Genomic DNA, 21,010 nt, shown 5'->3' on the forward strand with positions numbered 1-21,010 from the left:
ATATAATATTCCTGAGTGATAATCAATATGAGTACACAGGCAATATGTCTTCAGGTAAATTTGACCTGAAAAAATCTTGACCTGAAATTGACCTGAAAATTCACATGAAACTGAAATTAAGGTCAATTTCACATGAAGATTTTTTCAGGTCAATTTCAGGTCAATTTCACCTGAAAATTGACCTGAAAAAATCTTCATGTGAATTCAGGTCAAAATCTTCATTTGAAATTCAGGTCAATTTTCAGGTCAATTTCACCTGAAATTTTTTCCATGTGAAATTCAGGTCAATTTCAGGTCAATTTCACCTGAAAAATGCTTCAGGTCAATTTCACCTGAAAAATTCTCCATATGAATTTCAGGTCAATTACACTTGAAAATTTCTTCATGTGAAATTTAGGTCAATTTCAGGTAAAATTGACCTGGAAAAAAGCTTCAGGTCAATTTCACCTGAAAAATTCTCCATGTAAAATTCAAGTCAATTTCATGTGAAATTGACCTGAAAATAGCTTCAGGTCATTTCACCTTGAAAATTTTTTCATGTGAAATGAGATCATATTTTAATTCTAAAAATTGACACAATAAAAAAATCTGAAGAAAAAAATGATCTGAAATAATCACCATAAAGTTTAGTCAGTGATTTTTATTACCTGAAGGGAACCCTTACATTTGACTTATACCTTAGAAATACTCCTCTACATAACAGTGATCATAAAATTTTAATCAAACAAATGCCAGTGTTGTTTTTACTAGATATCTACATGAAACCTGTACAATATGTGCATGTAATTTGTAACATTTAGTATAAAACTCAATATGTGAAACACATAGGGTATACATTTCCATGATCTTACATTAATTATTTTTATATTATATTCATCCATGTAAGAGAGGTAAATAAGTAATTTATAAATAAATAAACAAATGTACCTGTCAGGTCATTACAAGGAGAAATAATCGATTTATTAATCAATTTGTCTTTCAACATGGTCTATATTGCATAGATACTGGAATTTCTGATTTTTTTTTTTAATCACAACACATGCAATGATTTTTTACATCTACGGTTTGTCAGTATATTATGAGCATGTGTCTACTTCATTTTATAATACATTATATATGTGTACATAATAATAAACTGGCCTTAGAAGTAAAAACTCATAATATTACATGTAACAAAGAAAATGGGACTTAGTGTAAGACTACAAAACATAATACTGTCATACGTCACAACTCGACTCGCTTACATCACAGACATTATAAAACAGAATATAATTTTATTCCGGAAATATTACCCACTCAAGCTATATTACTTGTTCCTAAAAAAGAGATACGAGGATGTTCAAAATATATCAAGAAATACAGATTATTCATATTGATATTTTAGTAGCATTGATTTGGAATAAATGGATTTTGAATTTGAATTAAAACGTATTCATATCGGCGTTTTACCTTTTCCGGAATTTCGTTCGTTTCGGGCAATTTATGCTGTGACCTGAAGTGCACGGCGATATTGTGCTCGGCAAGAACGATCAATGCATTTGACGTTCATGGAATATTGCAACGGTAAGTTGTGAGTGAAATAACAGACACTATATAGTTAATATAATACATTTTTCACCTTATTCAAAATATCTATGTAAAATATCGATGGCCATACTGCAGTGTAAAGACTGAAATGAAATGCCGAAATGATCAGTGCGGACAATTCGTTTTGATATCGCATTCGCGGGTGATACCGTGGCCGTTTTCGATTATAAAATACGGAACAACCGGTTTCGACGGTTGTGAAAGTTGTTATTTAGGCCAAAGTTTAAATCCTGACGGACAGGTCTACAGGCATGCAAGTCTCTGAAAACAATGTGAATATATAAAAAAGCGAACAACTAGCCAGGCTACTGTACACGTACAGTCCTGTTCATGTTAGGTCTAATCACGTCATCGAAAACCAAAAATGGAAATGGTCCTTGTTTCAATTTATCTAGTAGCATATACAATTTAGACCTACATTGATTCAAGATTTGGCCTGCTTTTACAATGAGAATACATGATTTTTACAATCACTTGAGATACTTGTACATTTACAATATGTTAGGATCTAAGTACTAACGTATAGACCTGTTTTACAGAACGAGTGCACTGTTACAACTGATTACGTAATCAGTAAAAACACGTTTATAACGAACACTGTTACAAAGGTTCCCATGATAGGCCTATACATCTGACGTTATCTGTATAACGAACTTTGCTAATAACGAAGTGATTCTGCTGGTCCTCAGGGGTTCGTGATGTTTTACATGTAACTCAACTGTGTTTTTACATTACGAGTGTGTATACAGTGAGTGTAACCTTAATGTTTAGGTCTGTCTTACATAAAGTATACAGTGTTTATGTAAAGCCAGTTATAGGCCTGGTTTTATAGTGAGTTATACATGTATTTTGAAATGAAATGAGAGTCTGAAAGGATTAACTGATATGGCATCCCTAGCCTTAGCCCGAGATACCCTAGCCGTAACACCAGACTAAGACATTATGACATCTTACAACTCCGTAGGCCTATCTGTAACATAATCCCCAAGGATTTTATAAGCGTCATGTGCGTCCATGTAATGTTCTAAACTGTTAAGTCTGGTGTCGTGGCCAGAGTATCACTGGGGCTAGGTAACCTTATAATACATCCTCAAACTGCAGGGGTTTACTATCAACAATGACTGTCACGTTGGCGTTACATTATATCCAGCCTGGCCTATATATCCCCTAGTAAAACTAGAGGCAACATCCACTGCTTTTGTATTGATATATTTTATGTTCATATTCAACAGTTTTACACTAGGATGATCTGGATCTGGTGCTTGTGAATTTTCGGTACCTAAGCCATGGACTACAGGAGACTTTGCACAGGCGACTATACTGTACATGTGTCCCACAGGACAATATGAATACTAAGGAAGCCAGAAGGTAATGTATGTTCATGTAAAATATATATAAGATGTGAAAATTTAGTGAAGGAAGTGATAAACATATTGTACAATCATAATTTATATACATGTATTATGTGTCTTACACAAACACACTACATAATAAATAAACTTGTTAAACTACTTCTGAATCAGTTACCAATTTAGCATACTATACAGGGTAACTGTTATATGCAGCTACGTTTTACCCTGCATTTTCACATCTTTTTTACAGGTGCAAAGAAATGCTAACCAGAGATGTAGGAATTCAAAGAATCGAGGATATTTGGATACTGAAATGCAGTTCAAAAACATCAATTTCCCGTGTGCAATTTAAAACAATACCTAGCCTTGTATCATCAAACTTGTGATGGCGATGACTGTGTTCCTTTGGGCTTGTATTATATAAAATTGTTAGTCCAGACTCCTGACAATATAGTATATGTACATTACAGCGTAACAGTAAATATTCAATGGTGAGTGGTATAAGGTGTAATTAACATCATAATGTTTGTATGTTATGATTCTTTTTTCATTGACATGTGTCAGACAGTTTAGTGTATTCATTTCCAATCATTGGAGAGTACACAGAGGAAATAGACAAGAATACTGTAACAGTCTATTGACTGAAATTGACAAAAGCACAATGAAATACACCTGAAAACTTTTTTGCACTTTTCAGGAGCTGAAAAATTTCACCTGAATTGACTTGAAATTAACTTGCCTGTGTAACTAATCACAATGAAGATATCTCTCACAATGATATCAGTAATATGAATCCTAGCTGCTTTGGATATTGAATATAACTGACGAAGGAAATAAACTGCTTCATGAGACAAGATTTTGTCAATAGGCAAGCATCAAATGCTACCAAAGAACTGCTTTCCTTCAATAAGTTGATTTTTTTCTCTGATTTTCATATCAAATGAAGTATTGTTTACAGTTAGTGAATTTTAATATAAATTTGCAAACAGACCATAAAGCTTTACCTTATGTCGTGCAGCGTACATGTTATTTGTCACCTTTGTACTATCTCAATATATTGATATTATTAATATTGCTTACCTCATAAGCAATGGGCATCACTACTTGTTGAAATGCTGCCTTGTACTCCGCGTCACCTTTAGGACCCTTTGATGAAAGTTATCGACATGATTATAAAGAAATTCTCGCTCAATAAACCATGCTGTCAGAATAATAAAACAGTGGTTACTATTTAGTAGTGACAATGCAATAACATAGAGAACTAGAACTGTCGTCCAGGAGGCTGACAGTATACCTCTACATAGTATAAGAATTATTGCCACCAAGTTTCGTTAAAATTCCTCCAGTGGTTAAGGAGAAGTAGTCAGTCGATCGTTGTTTCTACATACAGACAAGACGAGAAAATCTAAATCCAATATATCTTCCTTATTTCAATTAACCAGCTCATCAGAATTGTATGACGTAAACTAACTTTCTGTTGCGTGCGATTTATTTTCGTGAATTTCGCGATCGAGATAAACTCATGGAAGTTTATCTCCATGAATTAATGTCTTAGTCAATTCTTGCAAAATTAAATTCAAATATTTTTCATTCAATTTTTTTTTGCGAAACTTAATCTCCAGAAAATGTTTTGAAACAAAGATCGCAGAATTAAGTAGCCGCGAAATAACGTTGGTTTACAGTATTTTGTGCTATATACAAATATCTAGATTGTTAACAGTTGCTGGAAAAGTCATCTGATAAAGGACTTTATACCATACAGTAACCAATATGTTCACTTTATTTCTGTACATGGAAAGACAATTTTCTAAAACTATAAAATTAAATGAATTCCTACCTCATTAAATGGAATGTTGATATTATATCCGTTGCCCTCCCCTGATCCAGTCATATTGTGATCTCCATCCTTAGATGTGGGGTAGAAGAAGCTATGGTCGTATCGATGTAAGCTTATGAAGAGAATGCTGGAATGTAAAAACAACATTTTTTATCACACTTTTTGAATACAGTATATGGATAAAATTGAAAAAATCTTTGTGATAGCTAACTACCTTAAATTGAACTACGATTAAATTGACCTTTATTTCTGTTATTTTTTATATTGATGCGATTTTTTAAAAAATGTATATGTACCGGGTATGTTGAAACTAGAGGGAAATTGTAACCATTTGCCAGCCTTACTTACCTGGGATCATCATAAAAGCTGTGTTGTGTCCCATTACCGTGATGGACATCCCAGTCCAGTATCATTACCCTGTGTAAAAATAATAATACCACAATTATACATTGAAATTATCAAATGAAACCTGTCCAAACTGGCCCTTTTCTAATCCAGATTCCTGTCTATTCCAGATTAATTTAATCAAAGTAATTAAAACCTGAGAAATCGAGGGCAGATGTCATCAGGACGTCTGGCCTCGATTTCTCAAAACTCAATTCAAAAACTGATTTCAGTCAATTTTTTTTCACATAAGTTAGATAAGGAGAAAAACTTCAAGTTTTGACTTCAGTCTGTACTTTTGTTTCGAGTAATCAGAGCCTGTTTCTACTATTAGAACAGAATAACTTTCATTTCTAAGTATCAAAAGTAGATTTTTGAAATCTTTTTTTTAATTCAGACTAAAATTGGACATTGCTATTTCAAACTCGAACACTATTTGGGTTACATGAGATTTTTGGTGAACCTAGATTTATCCTAAAATTCTATATCAGTCCAATGCAAAATGCTGGTGTTCAAAATACAAAATATTATTGCTATTATTTCACAAAATTTTTAATAAAATTAATAAGGATATCATTTAGAAATGCAAATGCTGAAGAGGCATCATAATAGTCTCTTACCGTTTTAATCCGAATTTGTTTTGAGCATATTTGGCTGCAATAGCCACACTGTTAAAGAAGCAGAATCCCATAGCCTTGGTACACTCTGCATGGTGACCTGGAGGTCTAGAAAAAATACTCAAAATCATCAAATACAAATGATTTCAACAATTTCAGGAAAAACTAAGATTGATCAAAAAGAAATTATCAAGAGTTTCAATACAACTGACTAACAAATCTGCTAAAAATATTTCCAGAAAACTTCAAATTCTTTGATAATATCATATTCATCCGGCATTAAGCCCTCTTACCCTATTAAAAAATGACATGACTGGAAGGGGTACTATAGCTAGGAAGGGTTTTTATTTAAGTACTAGCTACTAGTGAGATAAATTTGGTGTGAATATGAGATATAAAAGGAAAAGTCATTCATGGATAAGCCAGGTCATACTGATGCAGAAACCTTGTTTTGGTTTTATTAGTTTAACATTCTATTAACAGCCAGGGTCATTAAGGGACATGCCAGATGTAGATAGTGGGGGAATACTGGCCAAAGGTCATTTGTAGACTTACCTGACCACGGCCAAGGTCATCTGTAGACTTACCTGACCATGGCCAAGGTCATCTGTAGACTTACCTGACCATGGCCAAGGTCATTTGTAGACTTACCTGACCACGGCCACACCACTGCTGGCCTTCCCTGATAACACAGCATCTGTTACACTGAGGACACTACCCGTGGCCATCCTGGCACATACATTGGTCTCCTGAAATGGGGAAGCAACACATTCAGTAATAGATATTAATATGTCAAGATACCATGCTAATCCAACTAAAATGTCCATTGTTAAAATAGCAATAGAATTTGAGTGTTTACTTCATTGATAACATTTCAGCTGAATATCTTTCATTTGATTATTTTTTTCTGTCAAAAAATGAATTGACAAAATAGAGAACAGATCAAACAAAAAATAGGCTATATTTGTGAATTTTGATAATTTGACCCATTTACCAATGAAATTCTTTAATGGACAGTTCCCGTACTTGAAGTAGAGGAATCCAAATGCTTCTTTAGGGGTGAATAAAGAAAATATCAAGTACAACAACTTTTAAGCAAAATTAACTTTTCCAACATACTGCTTATATATTTTTATGTAATGTCTTGTCTTCTATAATACAGAAATGGATAAGCCAGTTTATTGTGAAATAAAAGTGATGACACATAAAAACAGCCTCTATCTTACCGGACACATGTAGATAGAATTGAAGGTATGCTGTAAATTTCTAAGTTCCATGGGAGGTAACTCTGCTGATGCTTGCATCTGTTCTATATAGGCCGAACTAAAGGAAATAAAAAGAACTAAAGGAAATAAAAAGTATAATCAAGATAATGTCTCTGTATCATTACATCTGAGTATTATTGAACACCACATGGTCAAATGAATAGAACTAAAAGCTTTTGTAATCTGCATTGAAATGGATACATGTTAAACACAGTTTTACTTTTAAAGCCTGGTGAATATATTACCTGTGTATTGTTTGTATTTCTGCATCAGTAGCTAGTCGAGACTGGAATGATCAAGAAAAGATATTTCATCAACAACATAACTTAATGTCCTTATAATCAGAAATATAGAATGTCTGTATGACTCCATATGAAATTGGGATGAGACACAATAGGTTATGTCAATACGCAATGGGATACTTTAAGAGATATTAACAAACACAAGTTACACAATATTTTGGTTAGGTGTTACTTATAGTTGAAATTGTTAAATTACCTAGTTCAGCATTTCTTAATGTAAATTTTATAATAATATATTATATATAATTTAATAAATTAATTAGCTTTCCAATTTTATGCAATCTCTGGGGCTGTATCTATATACAATTCTATGAACTTTGCCAGTAACTTACCTGAACCCGTAAACACCTATCCAGCAAACCCCATTCTGCATGTTTGTCAAATATACTTGTGACTCGATCTGGGTCCTCAGGATGTCTGAAACCAAATTTCTCAAAATGTTATCACAAAATTAGTTATCCCTGATTTCTTTAAACAAAAAGCACCAACTGAATTCAAATATTAAAGTTTGCTTAAAGAAAATGAAGCCAGAAAGTTTATGCCCATTCATATTTTGGTATTTATTTCCCCCTCCTAACAATTTTACAGGGACTTTCCTAGGTCTTTTGAAATGTATGTAATATGTTAAAAGTAAAGAAAACGTCAGTTGTTAGTCACAATGCAACAGACATATTATTGAATATGTTGTGAGAGTGACCTCCCCTTGTAAGAATGAGGATGACTTACGCTCTGAATGTGATAGCATGATGGACCCGCATTCCTTCGTCATACACAATACAGGTTCTACAAATAGTATAAAAAAGGTTCTTATCTATTAAAATAAACCAAATATCTTGATGACTTAGAACATTGGAAAAATGCATTCAATCAAACATTAGCATCGGCAATTAAATAATCTTTCCAAACTGTTGTACATTGCCTATTTCATTTTCAAACAGGAAAAATTTAATTTTCAGATGAAATAGACCTAAATGAACAGTCAAAAAAAGATAATAATAACAAGCAGTTTTATAACAAATGTTCATGATTCAAATTGATAATAAATGCATTTTAAGGGGTATGAAACTCCCATGAGTTATAATGAAGAGTTGTTTGTGGTACGATTTTCTGTTATGAAAATCTAGACCATCAAAGGCATTAACACTATCCAAACTTTACATGGAGCTTGAACTTACTTGTTTGGAGGCGTGACGAGTGATGTCTCTGCAATCATCCGATCAATAATTGGGTCAAATTTATGTTGTATAATATATTCCTCCTCCACTCCGTCCTCAAACTCATACATAATCGGGTACTCCTCAGGTTTGTTCTCCTCTGTTATAAATGGAATATCTGGTCTGGATTGAATAAAAAATCATATTTAAGTTAAAGCATTAATCAAAGTAGGCTTGAAATATCGATGAAATCAAAGTACTGAAAGTTCTTTATATATAATTACAATCAAAGTACTGAAAGTTCTTTATATATAATTACAATCAAAGTACTGAAAGTTCTTTATATATAATTACAATCAAAGTACTGAAAGTTATTTATATATAATTACAGTCAAAGTAATGAAAGTACAACAACCTTTCTGTGAAAAGTGCAAAACCAGCTAGTTTTTCATTCAAGTTGTGTCCATTTACTAATATCTGGTAATAGTATTTCCTATAAATCAAAAGCCAAATAAAAAAAAATCTGCTCTTCTTCAGAGCATCAAAATAATCCTTAAATTGTCAAGTTAATCAAAGTACTGAATCTTTAGTATGATTACAAATCAAAGAAATGAAAGTACTTAACAACCATTTTGTGAATTGCAAAACCAGCTAGTTTTGTCATTCAATTTTTGTTCATTGATTGATATTAGGTACAAAATATTTTATTTTGATCTGGAGTCAAAGAGTATCAAAGTAAAGCTTGAAATGTCAAAGTACTGAAAGTTCTTCGATGTCATTACAATCAAAGTAACAATCAACAAGTAAGGATCAAATCCAACCCAATCTTACTTTGGAGGCATTTCGTTGACATCTTCAAAGGGACATAACTCTTCCCAGGTAAGCTCTGTCTGGTACCTGAAGCAGCTCCAGTATGGACGGAGAACTTTAATAACATTCAGGATACTGGATGTGATACTACAACAGTAGGGTTAAAATGTCAACAGTATAAAAGTAGTGGTACAAGAGCTGGCAACAAACTCACTTCTGTAATAAAGAAATTTTAGCTTTCAATTCAAGACTTATGGTTATGGATGGCCATAACACCTTAGAAACCTAAAATTTTCATTATTTGTTATACATTTATAAAGGCAGATATCCATATCAGTAATGAGTCTCTTGTTTCACTAAGTAGGATAAAGTTTGAAAAATTAATCAAAGTACTGACATGCCTATTGACTGTGCTAAACAGAATAAGTTAATAATCGTTTTTACTTTGTCAACCTTTTTTTCTTTCTTAAAAAAACCAAATTCAAATGAGCATGTCTAAAGGTCATTTACAAGAGCATCAAGAGAACATAACATACCTGAGGCAAGGGTCGCCTAAGGCAGGTAGGACAGGACACGGGTCACCAAGGAGTGTCCTCAATGTAATAGCCAAGGCCTCAGACAAAGACTTTATACAGTACCCACCCTAGAACATGAACAGTTCACATTATTGGCAGTAAATCAATAGTTCACATCAATGTAACATTATTTTCTGAAATAAATAGATTTTGAAGATCAGAAGTGAAGACTTTATAAAATATTCACCCTAGAATCAGAAAATTTTATATTTTTTTTAGGCCAATCAACCCTTGTAACATAATTTTCCTAAATCAATTGAATTTGAAGACGAAATCGTTGGTTTCACTTTCTGTTTCAAAATTCCTGTTGTGTTTTAGACACTTTTTATATACTTGAGAACATGTTAATTTTACATAATTACATACAAACATGCAAATGGAACAGCATTTTTTTCAAATTCAATTTCAAGGTATCAAAATTGTTGGCTATACAAAATATTTGATACATACCTCCAAACAAACACAAACTCTCCCTTCAGCCAGTGACATCAGCATGTGGGTCATGTGAGCATAGGCTACTGGACTGACTCGCATCTCACCCTTTAGATCGAACAAAAAATATTTATAGGATCAAGCTCTGAAAAAGGGCATCTGGAAAAGTATAAAGACCAAAAAATGCAATACAGATTGTTATCAAAATGTTGTATAGATTGTTATCACAAATTCGTATGAGTAATAAATTACAAAATATGTATTACTTCATTAATATGAATTTTATGTTCATAACTTACTATATTAGAAATTATCAAACTTTAAGTACAAACTGATTATGTTAGTATTTATTACTTTGATCAGTAATTCAAATTCATGTTTTATTATTAGTTTTATTGTATGTAATTATTGAAAATTAATTGCTAAATATATTGGGACACAGCAATTATGAGTTAACAACACAATATTAATTAGAAAATTACAAACAGAAAATATTAATAAATATGTTAATTCACTATGCTACTGAGGATACTTCCTCAGTCAACTTTTAATAACTTCATCCAAATGAAGCAAAAATATATATTTCACAAAATCAAGGGATTTAACTATACTAAATTAGAATCATATACATGTAATCATATTGTGTATACAATTACATCCATTCGAGCAAGCAAATGACAGGACAAACTGGTACAGTATAAAATCTGAGCACTCAGTCCTAGAAGCACAGACATTTATAGACGGGAACACAATCATCACTTATGATAAATATTTCTTTATGAACATAAAATATAGCTCACAGTTTTAATGCTAGAAATTTCATCTTATGATAAATTTGTTAGTTTGTAAAACAAATAATTTTACAAATCAAATTAAAAAAAATCATTTTTCTCAAAAAGTCTTTGATAAATAAGTATTACTTTATTGCAATATCATTTGCATAAGATCTACTTGTGTTTTCAGAATATAAATGATGTTGACACACTAATTTCCATTATCTAACCCTCTGATTTACCATTGATATACGTTTATGATCCTACTTTGTGTAACATCATTATACCGTCTTTGTATGACCTTGAACAACTGACCTTGTAGTCCCCGATAGCTGAATCGTAGCCCCCAGAAATTATCACCAGGTCTGGACAAAACTAAGGTAGAAACAACACTCATCTATAAGTCTATATAGATAATAAACCCATTGTTAATATATATCAGCCTTTGTCAGACCAGCCAGAAGCCTGCTCATGCCAGCATTGTACCTAGAAAAGTACATGAATAATATAACCAGTCTTGATTGAGTCTATCTTTTTTGTGTGAATGAATCGCCTAAATGATCCTTCATTACCATGCAGGTCTTCAGCCTGGCTTTAATTAACTTTTTTGTTTGTTCCTCCCAAACAAATTTATTGAGGACACTAATAACAAGACAAATTTTACTCCACGTCAATAATAGTTATCATATTCGACCAAATAAGCGCCCCCATCCCCCACACAGACAAAGTAGCAATAAACCCACCCAGTCACCATGGAAACACAGACAAAGTAGCAATAAACCCACCCATTCACAATGGAAACACTGACAAAGTAGCAATAAACCCAACCAGTCACAATGGAAACACAGACAAAGTAGCAATAAACCCACCCAGTCACAATGGAAACACAGACAAAGTAGCAATAAACCCACCCAGTCACAATGGAAACACAGACAAAGTAGCTATAAACCCACCCAGTCACAATGGAAACACAGACAAAGTAGCAATAAACCCACCCAGTCACAATGGAAACACAGACAAAGTAGCAATAAACCCACCCAGTCACAATGGAAACACTGACAAAGTAGCAATAAACTCACCCAGTCACCATGGAAACACAGACAAAGTAGCAATAAACCCACCTAGTCACAATTTTCTACAATCTACTTTGTCAGTAGAAACACTGACAAAGTAGCAATAAACCCACCCAGTCACCATGAAAGCACAGACAAAGTAGCAATAAACCCACCCAGTCACAATGGAAACACAGACAAAGTAGCAATAAACCCACCTAGTCACAATGGAAACAGACAAGTTGCAATAAACCCACCCAGTCACAATGGAAACACAGACAAAGTAGCAATAAACCCACCCAGTCACAATGGAAACACAGACAAAGTAGCAATAAACCCACCCAGTCACAATGGAAACACAGACAAAGTAGCAATAAAACCACCCACCCCAGTCACCATGGAAACACAGACAAAGTAGCAATAAACCCACCCAGTAACAATGGAAACACAGACAAAGTAGCTATAAACCCACCCAGTCACAATGGAAACACAGACAAAGTAGCAATAAACCACCCAGTCGCAATGGAAACACAGACAAAGTAGCAATAAAACCCATCCAGTCACCATGGAAACACAGACAAAGTAGCAATAAACCCACCCAGTCACAATGGAAACACAGACAAAGTAGCAATAAACCCACCCAGTCACAATGGAAACACAGACAAAGTAGCAATAAACCCACCCAGTCACCATGGAAACACAGACAAAGTAGCAATAAACCCACCCAGTCACAATGGAAACACAGACAAAGTAGCAATAAACCCACCCAGTCACAATGGAAACACAGACAAAGTAGCAATAAACCCACCCAGTCACCATGGAAACACAGACAAAGTAGCAATAAACCCAACCAGTCACAATGGAAACACTGACAAAGTAGCAATAAACCCACCCAGTCACCATGGAAACACAGACAAAGTAGCAATAAACCCACCCAGTCACCATGGAAACACAGACAAAGTAGCAATAAACCCACCCAGTCACCATGGAAACACAGACAAAGTAGCAATAAACCCACCCAGTCACCATGGAAACACAGACAAAGTAGCAATAAACCCACCCAGTCACAATGGAAACACAGACAAAGTAGCAATAAACCCACCCAGTAACAATGGAAACACAGACAAAGTAGCAATAAACCCACCCAGTCACAATGGAAACACAGACAAAGTAGCAATAAACCCACCCAGTCACCATGGAAACACAGACAAAGTAGCAATAAACCCACCCAGTCACAATGGAAACACAGACAAAGTAGCAATAAACCCACCCAGTCACAATGGAAACACAGACAAAGTAGCAATAAACCCACCCAGTCACAATGGAAACACAGACAAAGTAGCAATAAACCCACCCAGTCACCATGGAAACACAGACAAAGTAGCAATAAACCCACCCAGTCACAATGGAAACACAGACAAAGTAGCAATAAACCCATCACATGAACACGACAAGTACAATGAAACACAGCACAAAGTAGCAATAAACCCACCCAGTCACAATGGAAACACAGACAAAGTAGCAATAAACCCACCCAGTCACAATGGAAACACAGACAAAGTAGCAATAAACCCACCCAGTCACAATGGAAACACAGAAAAGTAGCAATAAACCCACCCAGTCACAATGGAAACACAGACAAAGTAGCAATAAACCCACCCAGTCACCATGGAAACACAGACAAAGTAGCAATAAACCCACCCAGTCACAATGGAAACACAGACAAAGTAGCAATAAACCCACCCAGTCACAATGGAAACACAGACAAAGTAGCAATAAACCCACCCAGTCACAATGGAAACACAGACAAAGTAGCAATAAACCCACCCAGTCACAATGGAAACACAGACAAAGTAGCAATAAACCCACCCAGTCACAATGGAAACACAGACAAAGCAGCAATGTAGTTTTTTTTTACTTGGTATGATAATATTGTATGAAAATATCTCCCATGTTGTAGTGATTTGTTAGAATTTGCTATTAAACTTACAGAAAGTAAAGTTTTGGAAAGAAAAATTTATAGACCCTTACAAACTGATCGGGATATATTTATGCACTGCTTTTTTCCAGGCTGCATTGATGTATATGTATTCCGTCTTTGCATGTGACAGAGTTACCTCCCTTGCGACTGAGTGACAACTGTAATTGACATTATAATTCTGTGAGCAAACCTCACATCATTTTCTCAGAAAAGTATGATGTTACACATGCAAACACATGACGTCTTAATCCATACCTACCTGCAAGAGAGGTAACTCTGTAATGTGTAAATACACAATAGAATATTCAGTCAAGTTTTGCTGAAGCTGCAACAAAAGGTATTATCCATGCTTCTAGTGAAGTCAGGCAACGAAGGGAAACAACAGAAGATAGACCAAACAACAATGCCAACCCAAAACTCACCTAATATGGCCATTTTAAAACCATCAGTTTTTATTTGATTAAAGTTTATTTTATCTAATACTTAAAAATTTGTACATGCAATACTTGGAAAATAAAGATGACTGCCATTTCACAGATTCCGATAATTTTTATTATTATCAGCATATTTTTCTGTAAGTGAGTTTTGAGTTTGCAGTAGACAGTATATATGCGCTACGCCCATGCCCCCACATTCCTGACGGTACCTCTGGACATCCAATGGCAGCATCGTATCCGCTAGATACGAGTACTAGATCAGGGCGGAACTAAAATCAAACAAAATTACTCAAGTCATTAATGCTGGCTTTTCTTTTAATACAGAAAACAGACAGAAACCTCAGAAACATGAAAATCAATAGGCATAATGAGTGGTTCTTAAAACTCCAATGCAGTGCAACCTAATTAAAGAGTTAATCATGATTATTTCATTTCCAGACAAGAAAACTCCTAAATACTCAAATAGAATGTATAAATATAGATCCCAATGATAAATAGTTAAGTTCTTTGACAGTCTCTGTACATTCAATATTACTTAAACTACAAGAGGCCAAGAGGGCCTGTATCTCTCACCTGGCTTGTAATATGTCAAGTAATGTTTTGAATACAGGTTCATTGCTCTTTCCTGAAGGAAAATTGAATATTTACCTCTACTTCCCCTATTGGGCCCCGCCCCTTCTGCCCCTGTGGGGGTCAGAGCCAAAATTTATACAAACTCTGTTCCCTTTCCCCCAAAAGATGTTACTGGCCAAATTTGGTTTCAATCCATGGAGAACTCTAGGACGAGTAGCCATTTGTAGGATTTACCTCTATTTCCCCTATTGGGCCCCACCCCTCCTGCCCCCTGGGGTCAGAGCCAAAATTTTTACAAACTCTTTTCCCCTTCCCCTGAGGATGTTTCTGGCCATATTTGGCTTCAAGCCATGCAGAACTCTAGGACTAGTAGCAATTTATAGGATTTACTTTATTTCCCCTATTGGGCCCGCCCTTCTTGCCCCCAGGGGGTCAGAGCCAAAATCTATACCAACTCTATTCCCCTTCTCCCAAGGATGTTTCTGACTAAATTTCGTTTCAATCCATGCAGCACTTCAGGAATAGTAGCGATTTATAGTATTTACCTCTATTTCCCCTATTGGGCCCCGCCCCTCCTGCTCCTGGGGGGTCAGAGCCAAAATTTATACAAACTCTTTTCCCCTTCCCCCAAGGATGTTTCTGGCCAAATTTGGCTAGAATCCATGCAGAACTCTAGGACTAATAGCGATTTAAATCAAAAGTTGACGGACGGACGACAGACAACGCCATGACATAAGCTCACCAGCCCTTCGGGCCAGGTGAGCTAATAATAACATCATTATAATACATAATTTGGTGGACTACAAATACCAATTTTACAATCAAAGATTATCAATTATCAAATTTATTCATGTTAACACTAGCTGAATGACCCCCTTCTCTTAAATGCACTATGATCTAAAGAAAACACTTGATTTCAATTTTAAAATATTTAATTGTAAGAATTGCATACAGCTAAGCCAAAAAATATCAAATAAATGAATAAAAGATGAAATATAAAACCTACCTGGTGAGCTATAGGCATGAGGACGTGATGGAATACAGCCAGGTAGTCTGTGTCATTCATGTGGACCTGTAAAACATTTTATATAAGTCAAGCTCACATCACCATAACTCTATAATAACACATATTTATCTATTATGGCCTGGTGGAGAGGGCACTATTGCCTCATAATATTGTCGAGGGATGGAATAGTGCTCTAGTCGAAGGCGAGGGCACTATCCCATCACAAGATAATACTATGAGGCAATAGTGCCCTCTCAAACAGGCCATAATGGGTTTAGTACATCACCCTCACATGAGACCCGTTTCCATGTCATCATAAGTCATCGTCACATTAAAAGTACAACATATGAATTGTCGCAAAAATCTGTGATTCTATAAAATGAGATTCAGCTTCACAAAGATTTAAAAGTAGATCAATATAGAACATGAGTGAACTGTCTTTTGTAAAACAGCAACATTTGCTTCCATCCCCGCACACAAAGCCTGTCCGCCATCTTGACGTCTTGGTCAAAGTGCAATGTTATAAAATGACGTCATGTAATGGTGATGTCACAATACATTCACGTTCAATTTCGCGCCACTTCAATAGTGCCCGCTTGCCCAGGCACTATTGCAAATAATCATTAGAAGCCATGTGTGTAGCCAATCAGAATCCAGTATTCTGTCACGTGATGTACTAACAAAGATATTTGATTACGTATATAGAAACAAATGTTTTTTCTTTTAAAATCTGAAATTATAAATTGAAGCCTTTGTGGTCATATCCTTGGCATGTAACATTTATGCTGAAAATATGTTTTACATAATTCATTTCTGACCATCATGGCAAATCTGACCTAATTTTTGTGTGTTGCGTAGCATGAATCTGCATTTCTCTAAATTCTTTTAATAGATTGAAAGTTATTGTCTGGAATGAAACTATTAGAAAATATTCTGCTAAAAAAGATTAAGGTATTGTCTGGAATCAAACTATTAGAAAAATTCTGCTAAAAAAGATTAAGGTATTGTCTGGAATCGAAACTATTAGAAAAATTCTGCTAAAAAAGATTAAGGTATTGTCTGGAATCGAAACTATTAGAAAAATTCTGCTAAAAAAGATTAAGGTATTGTCTGGAATCGAAACTATTAGAAAAATTCTGCTAAAAAAGATTAAGGTATTGTCTGGATTCAAACTATTAGAAAAATTCTGATAAATTAACCTTTAACCTTCAGGTAAAGGTCCCAGTGACCAAACATCGAACAGTTTAATAAAGGTTGCTGATGAGGACAGGAATTGTGTAAATCAACAACAGTCGTAGGATAGCAGGGTAAAAGTCCTAGGCCTAAACTAAATCATTTTATTCCACCAAACCAATCTGATAAAACCCAAAAACATTGGTTTTAATTTTCAGTTTTTGGTTTTTGTTGCTGACGATGAAACCATAATTCAGAAACAGACCTCTATTGACATTAACTCTTTACATCAGGTCAATAAAAGGTTATTATATGTTTATACTAACCTTATTCAGGGGTACGTTGATGTTGTACCCTTTACCAGCTCCCTCCCCTATAAAATCATAGTCAGACTCCCTGAGGTTAGGCCAGTAGTTCCCATACTCATATCGATGGATGGAAAAGTACAGCACTCTAGAACAAGAAAACAAAAATGGTCAAAAAGTCTATAACACACGTAATATGTCAGGCAATTGAAGTTGATTGATTAGAAAGATGGTATGTTATATAGTCTAACATGATACTTAAATATATACAAGTAGATTACATCCTAAATAAATTCTGTTTGAATTATAAAGATAACAAATATTCCACAAGTTCAACGAATAAAAAAAGGAAGTATTTGACATTTTTTATTTTTCTTGTATTTCTCACAAGTCGAACATAAATAGAAAGCCTATTGGCTTGTATTGTTTCAGATAGATAGACAATAAATAATAAATAAATTAATAATAAATTACCTTGGATCGTCATAAAACATCTGTTGTGTGGCTTGGCCATGATGGACGTCCCAGTCCACTATTAGTACTCTGTAACAAACAATCAATTTTATTTTAGTACATAACGTGACATTTTCTCGCGTTTTCATAAGCTCAGCTCCCGGGCACTATTTAGCCATACTCCTGGGACTATGGTTTCCCCTGGGACTATGGTTTGGCGCGCTTTTTGTTACGAATGTCATATTGACGAAAATGACGTCACTGTCACTATCTGCACTGTTCACTGGCAAAAAAGCTGTGTGCAGATGACGTTTTGCAAAACATAAATTTCACGGTTTGGAAACTTGAATGCTGACAAATTTACATAAGAACAAGATGGCAAATTGAACTGAGCAGGCAATGAAATATGCAGTAAGTATTTTCAAAGATTTCTGCCAGGAAAAATGTATTTAGACGCTTCCGTCCATGAGATTTCTAAACGTTATACGTGGCCGCACTCGTTAAAAATACATTTTTATTTGTGATCATACATAGTTGTCTCTCCTATCGTTTTTTCAACTCGTTATGTACTAAAAACATTATTGCCTTCTTTTGAGGGCACTATGGTCTCATAGTGTTGTCTTGTGATGGCATAGTACCCTCGCTTCCAGCTATGAGACCATAGTGCGCTCAAAAGAAGGCAATAATATATAGTTTCATTACCATTCCTTCTCTGAACAATGGTGCTCATTTTATGCAGGATTTTTGGTTTTGGTTTTATAAGCTAATCTTCCTATTAACAACCAGATCAATACAGGATTTTCACAGGCTACAAATTGTAAAAGATTTATAGAAGAAACCTATATGACAAATTCAAAGCTCTACACCATGACCTTTGAACTCAAAAGAAATATTCAAAGTATTTGAGCTACATACCGTATTTGAACGACCACTCTCGAATATAAGACCACCCCCAAATTAGATGTTGGTTGACTGATTGGATTGTTGACCTATAAACAGTCATGGCTATTTAAAGAACAGCCTCCGTTTTCTGTAGTGTTGTGTGTGTGAATGTTGCATGTGTGTTTTAGGAGACTGCAGTATGTTCATGTTGTGACTCTTTGCTATACAGTGAAACCTGCCTAAACAACCACCTCTGTATAAAGACCACCTGCTTTCTTAATGTCCCAAATGGCAATTTAGAATGCAATTTGACCTGTGTATAAAGACACCTGGCTATATAGATCACTTTCCCCTTGTCCCTTAGTGATCTTTATAGACATGTTTGACTGTAGAGGAACAGTCACATCTCTATAGTAAAGTAACAATGACTTTATTGGGTCTATATACAGTACCTCTTTAGCCCCAGATTGTCCACTGCATGCTTGGCGGCAATGGCTACTTGGTTGAAGAAACAATAGCCACAGAACTCTTCAGTCATGGCATGGTGACCTGGAGGTCTGGAAAAATGAAACAAATGTGGAATTATTTCTTGCACTGTTCAATAACATTTCAACATAGAGGTACATAAGTATATCATCACATGTAAACATCAACATACAGCATCATTGGGTTTTAATGGAAGGAACATAATAATAAGTTCAAAGACCAGGAATAAACTGCATCAGCTCAAAATCTGAAATCAATCGCAATTAAAGCCAAATCTTGGCTATTAAATAGAATTTTTTTTTTAAGATTTCTTAGAATAATTTAGTTTCTTTCATAAATACACAAATATAATTTTCATTTTTTAATGCTTTCCATATGATTATAATTCATTAATAATAACCGTATGGAAAGCATGAATGACTATACTGTGATGACTACAATATCTAGAGAATACCTGCAGGTACTTACCTAATGATAGCCATCCCATTTCTGACCTACAACATTGAAAAAACACCAATTTTAGCATAGTTAGGACACTTAAGGACACACATACAACATCACTATCAAGAAGACAATGGGACTATAATACTATATCATCCTAATTATTTAAAGGCCCAATATCCATATTATTCTTATTTTTTTCATATTTAGAAGAATGTTGGGCAATAATCGTAACTTCTATGGCGACCAGTTTAAAATGAAGGCATGTTTACATGTATCGACTTTCAACTACTGTGCCAAAGTTATTAAAAGAAAGCTATAAATATTCTTTAATATATCTTAATTTCAACTACATCTACAAATACTAACAATATCAAATTTAACTTGAATTTTTGTTGATAGTTACGTTTAGTTTTAGTCTAAAATTCATATTAGATAGTTCAATATTAATTACTGCAAATATGTGTAAATATCTACTTGTAGCTTAAAGCTATACCATCAGTATACGAAAAAGGATAGACTATTTAGAAACATGAAATTGATTCACATTCTTTCTTTTTTTATCACGACATTGCAGATGAGCTACTAAGAACTCCTATACAAATTCACCAAGGTCTATTTAAATTTGTTAAGTCCAGAAGAAAATGTGTTACCAGTATAGTTTGTATACCTTTTTCTTAAGAATCTGTTCCATGAGTTCCACAGTACTTCCCAGAGCCAGAAGGGAGGCCTCGTATGTTCCCTGAAATAAAAAAAGATTTATTAGTACCTTGTAATTGAGGGCTAGTAAGTCTCCTATAATATGAAAAGGTATTATCAAAACCCATTTGAGGGCATGTTCACAAGTCTCCAGAAATATTGCAATGGGTAATTCAATTTTCAACAGGAAATTAGCAAATTCATTCATAATGAAAGGATTTCTTATTCAAAATAACGTTTTGAAATAATTGGATCAATGTCACATAAAATTAAATCAGCATGGTTGTTTAATATCAAATTGGGAAGAATTGTGGCATAAAATATATTTACCGTAGGTCACCTAATTATAAATACCCTTTTTTATATCAATGAAACAAAGGACCATGCAACTAACTGTGCAGAAGGTAAACTAAATCATGACATTTATAACATAT

At 34.4% G+C, this 21,010-nt stretch overlaps 1 protein-coding gene across 3 annotated transcripts in view; it reads right to left on the minus strand.

Annotated features, from left to right (window-relative positions):
* The window catches only part of LOC138336141 (histone deacetylase 6-like), an 85,960-nt gene that overhangs the window by 48,900 nt on the left and 16,050 nt on the right, over window positions 1-21,010 (minus strand). For 2 of the 3 annotated variants that reach the window (XM_069285465.1, XM_069285462.1), the window contains exons 7-26: window positions 20,548-20,619; window positions 19,905-19,930; window positions 19,403-19,507; window positions 18,090-18,158; window positions 17,637-17,763; window positions 16,138-16,203; window positions 14,768-14,827; window positions 10,334-10,423; window positions 9,845-9,951; window positions 9,330-9,455; window positions 8,520-8,681; window positions 8,071-8,127; window positions 7,677-7,761; window positions 7,288-7,328; window positions 7,004-7,100; window positions 6,429-6,526; window positions 5,781-5,885; window positions 5,125-5,193; window positions 4,777-4,903; window positions 4,020-4,085 (exon numbers count right to left, since the gene is read on the minus strand). In XM_069285465.1, coding sequence (XP_069141566.1) covers window positions 4,020-4,085; window positions 4,777-4,903; window positions 5,125-5,193; window positions 5,781-5,885; window positions 6,429-6,526; window positions 7,004-7,100; window positions 7,288-7,328; window positions 7,677-7,761; window positions 8,071-8,127; window positions 8,520-8,681; window positions 9,330-9,455; window positions 9,845-9,951; window positions 10,334-10,423; window positions 14,768-14,827; window positions 16,138-16,203; window positions 17,637-17,763; window positions 18,090-18,158; window positions 19,403-19,507; window positions 19,905-19,930; window positions 20,548-20,619 — 1,755 coding nt within the window. Of the gene's footprint in view, window positions 1-4,019; window positions 4,086-4,776; window positions 4,904-5,124; window positions 5,194-5,780; window positions 5,886-6,428; window positions 6,527-7,003; window positions 7,101-7,287; window positions 7,329-7,676; window positions 7,762-8,070; window positions 8,128-8,519; window positions 8,682-9,329; window positions 9,456-9,844; window positions 9,952-10,333; window positions 10,424-11,403; window positions 11,464-14,767; window positions 14,828-16,137; window positions 16,204-17,636; window positions 17,764-18,089; window positions 18,159-19,402; window positions 19,508-19,904; window positions 19,931-20,547; window positions 20,620-21,010 lie in introns of all 3 variants that reach the window. The other variant, XM_069285464.1, reaches the window with a different exon arrangement.

The sequence above is a fragment of the Argopecten irradians genome, chromosome 12, assembly GCF_041381155.1.
Source record: "Argopecten irradians isolate NY chromosome 12, Ai_NY, whole genome shotgun sequence".
Classification (NCBI taxonomy): Eukaryota; Metazoa; Mollusca; class Bivalvia; order Pectinida; family Pectinidae; genus Argopecten; species Argopecten irradians.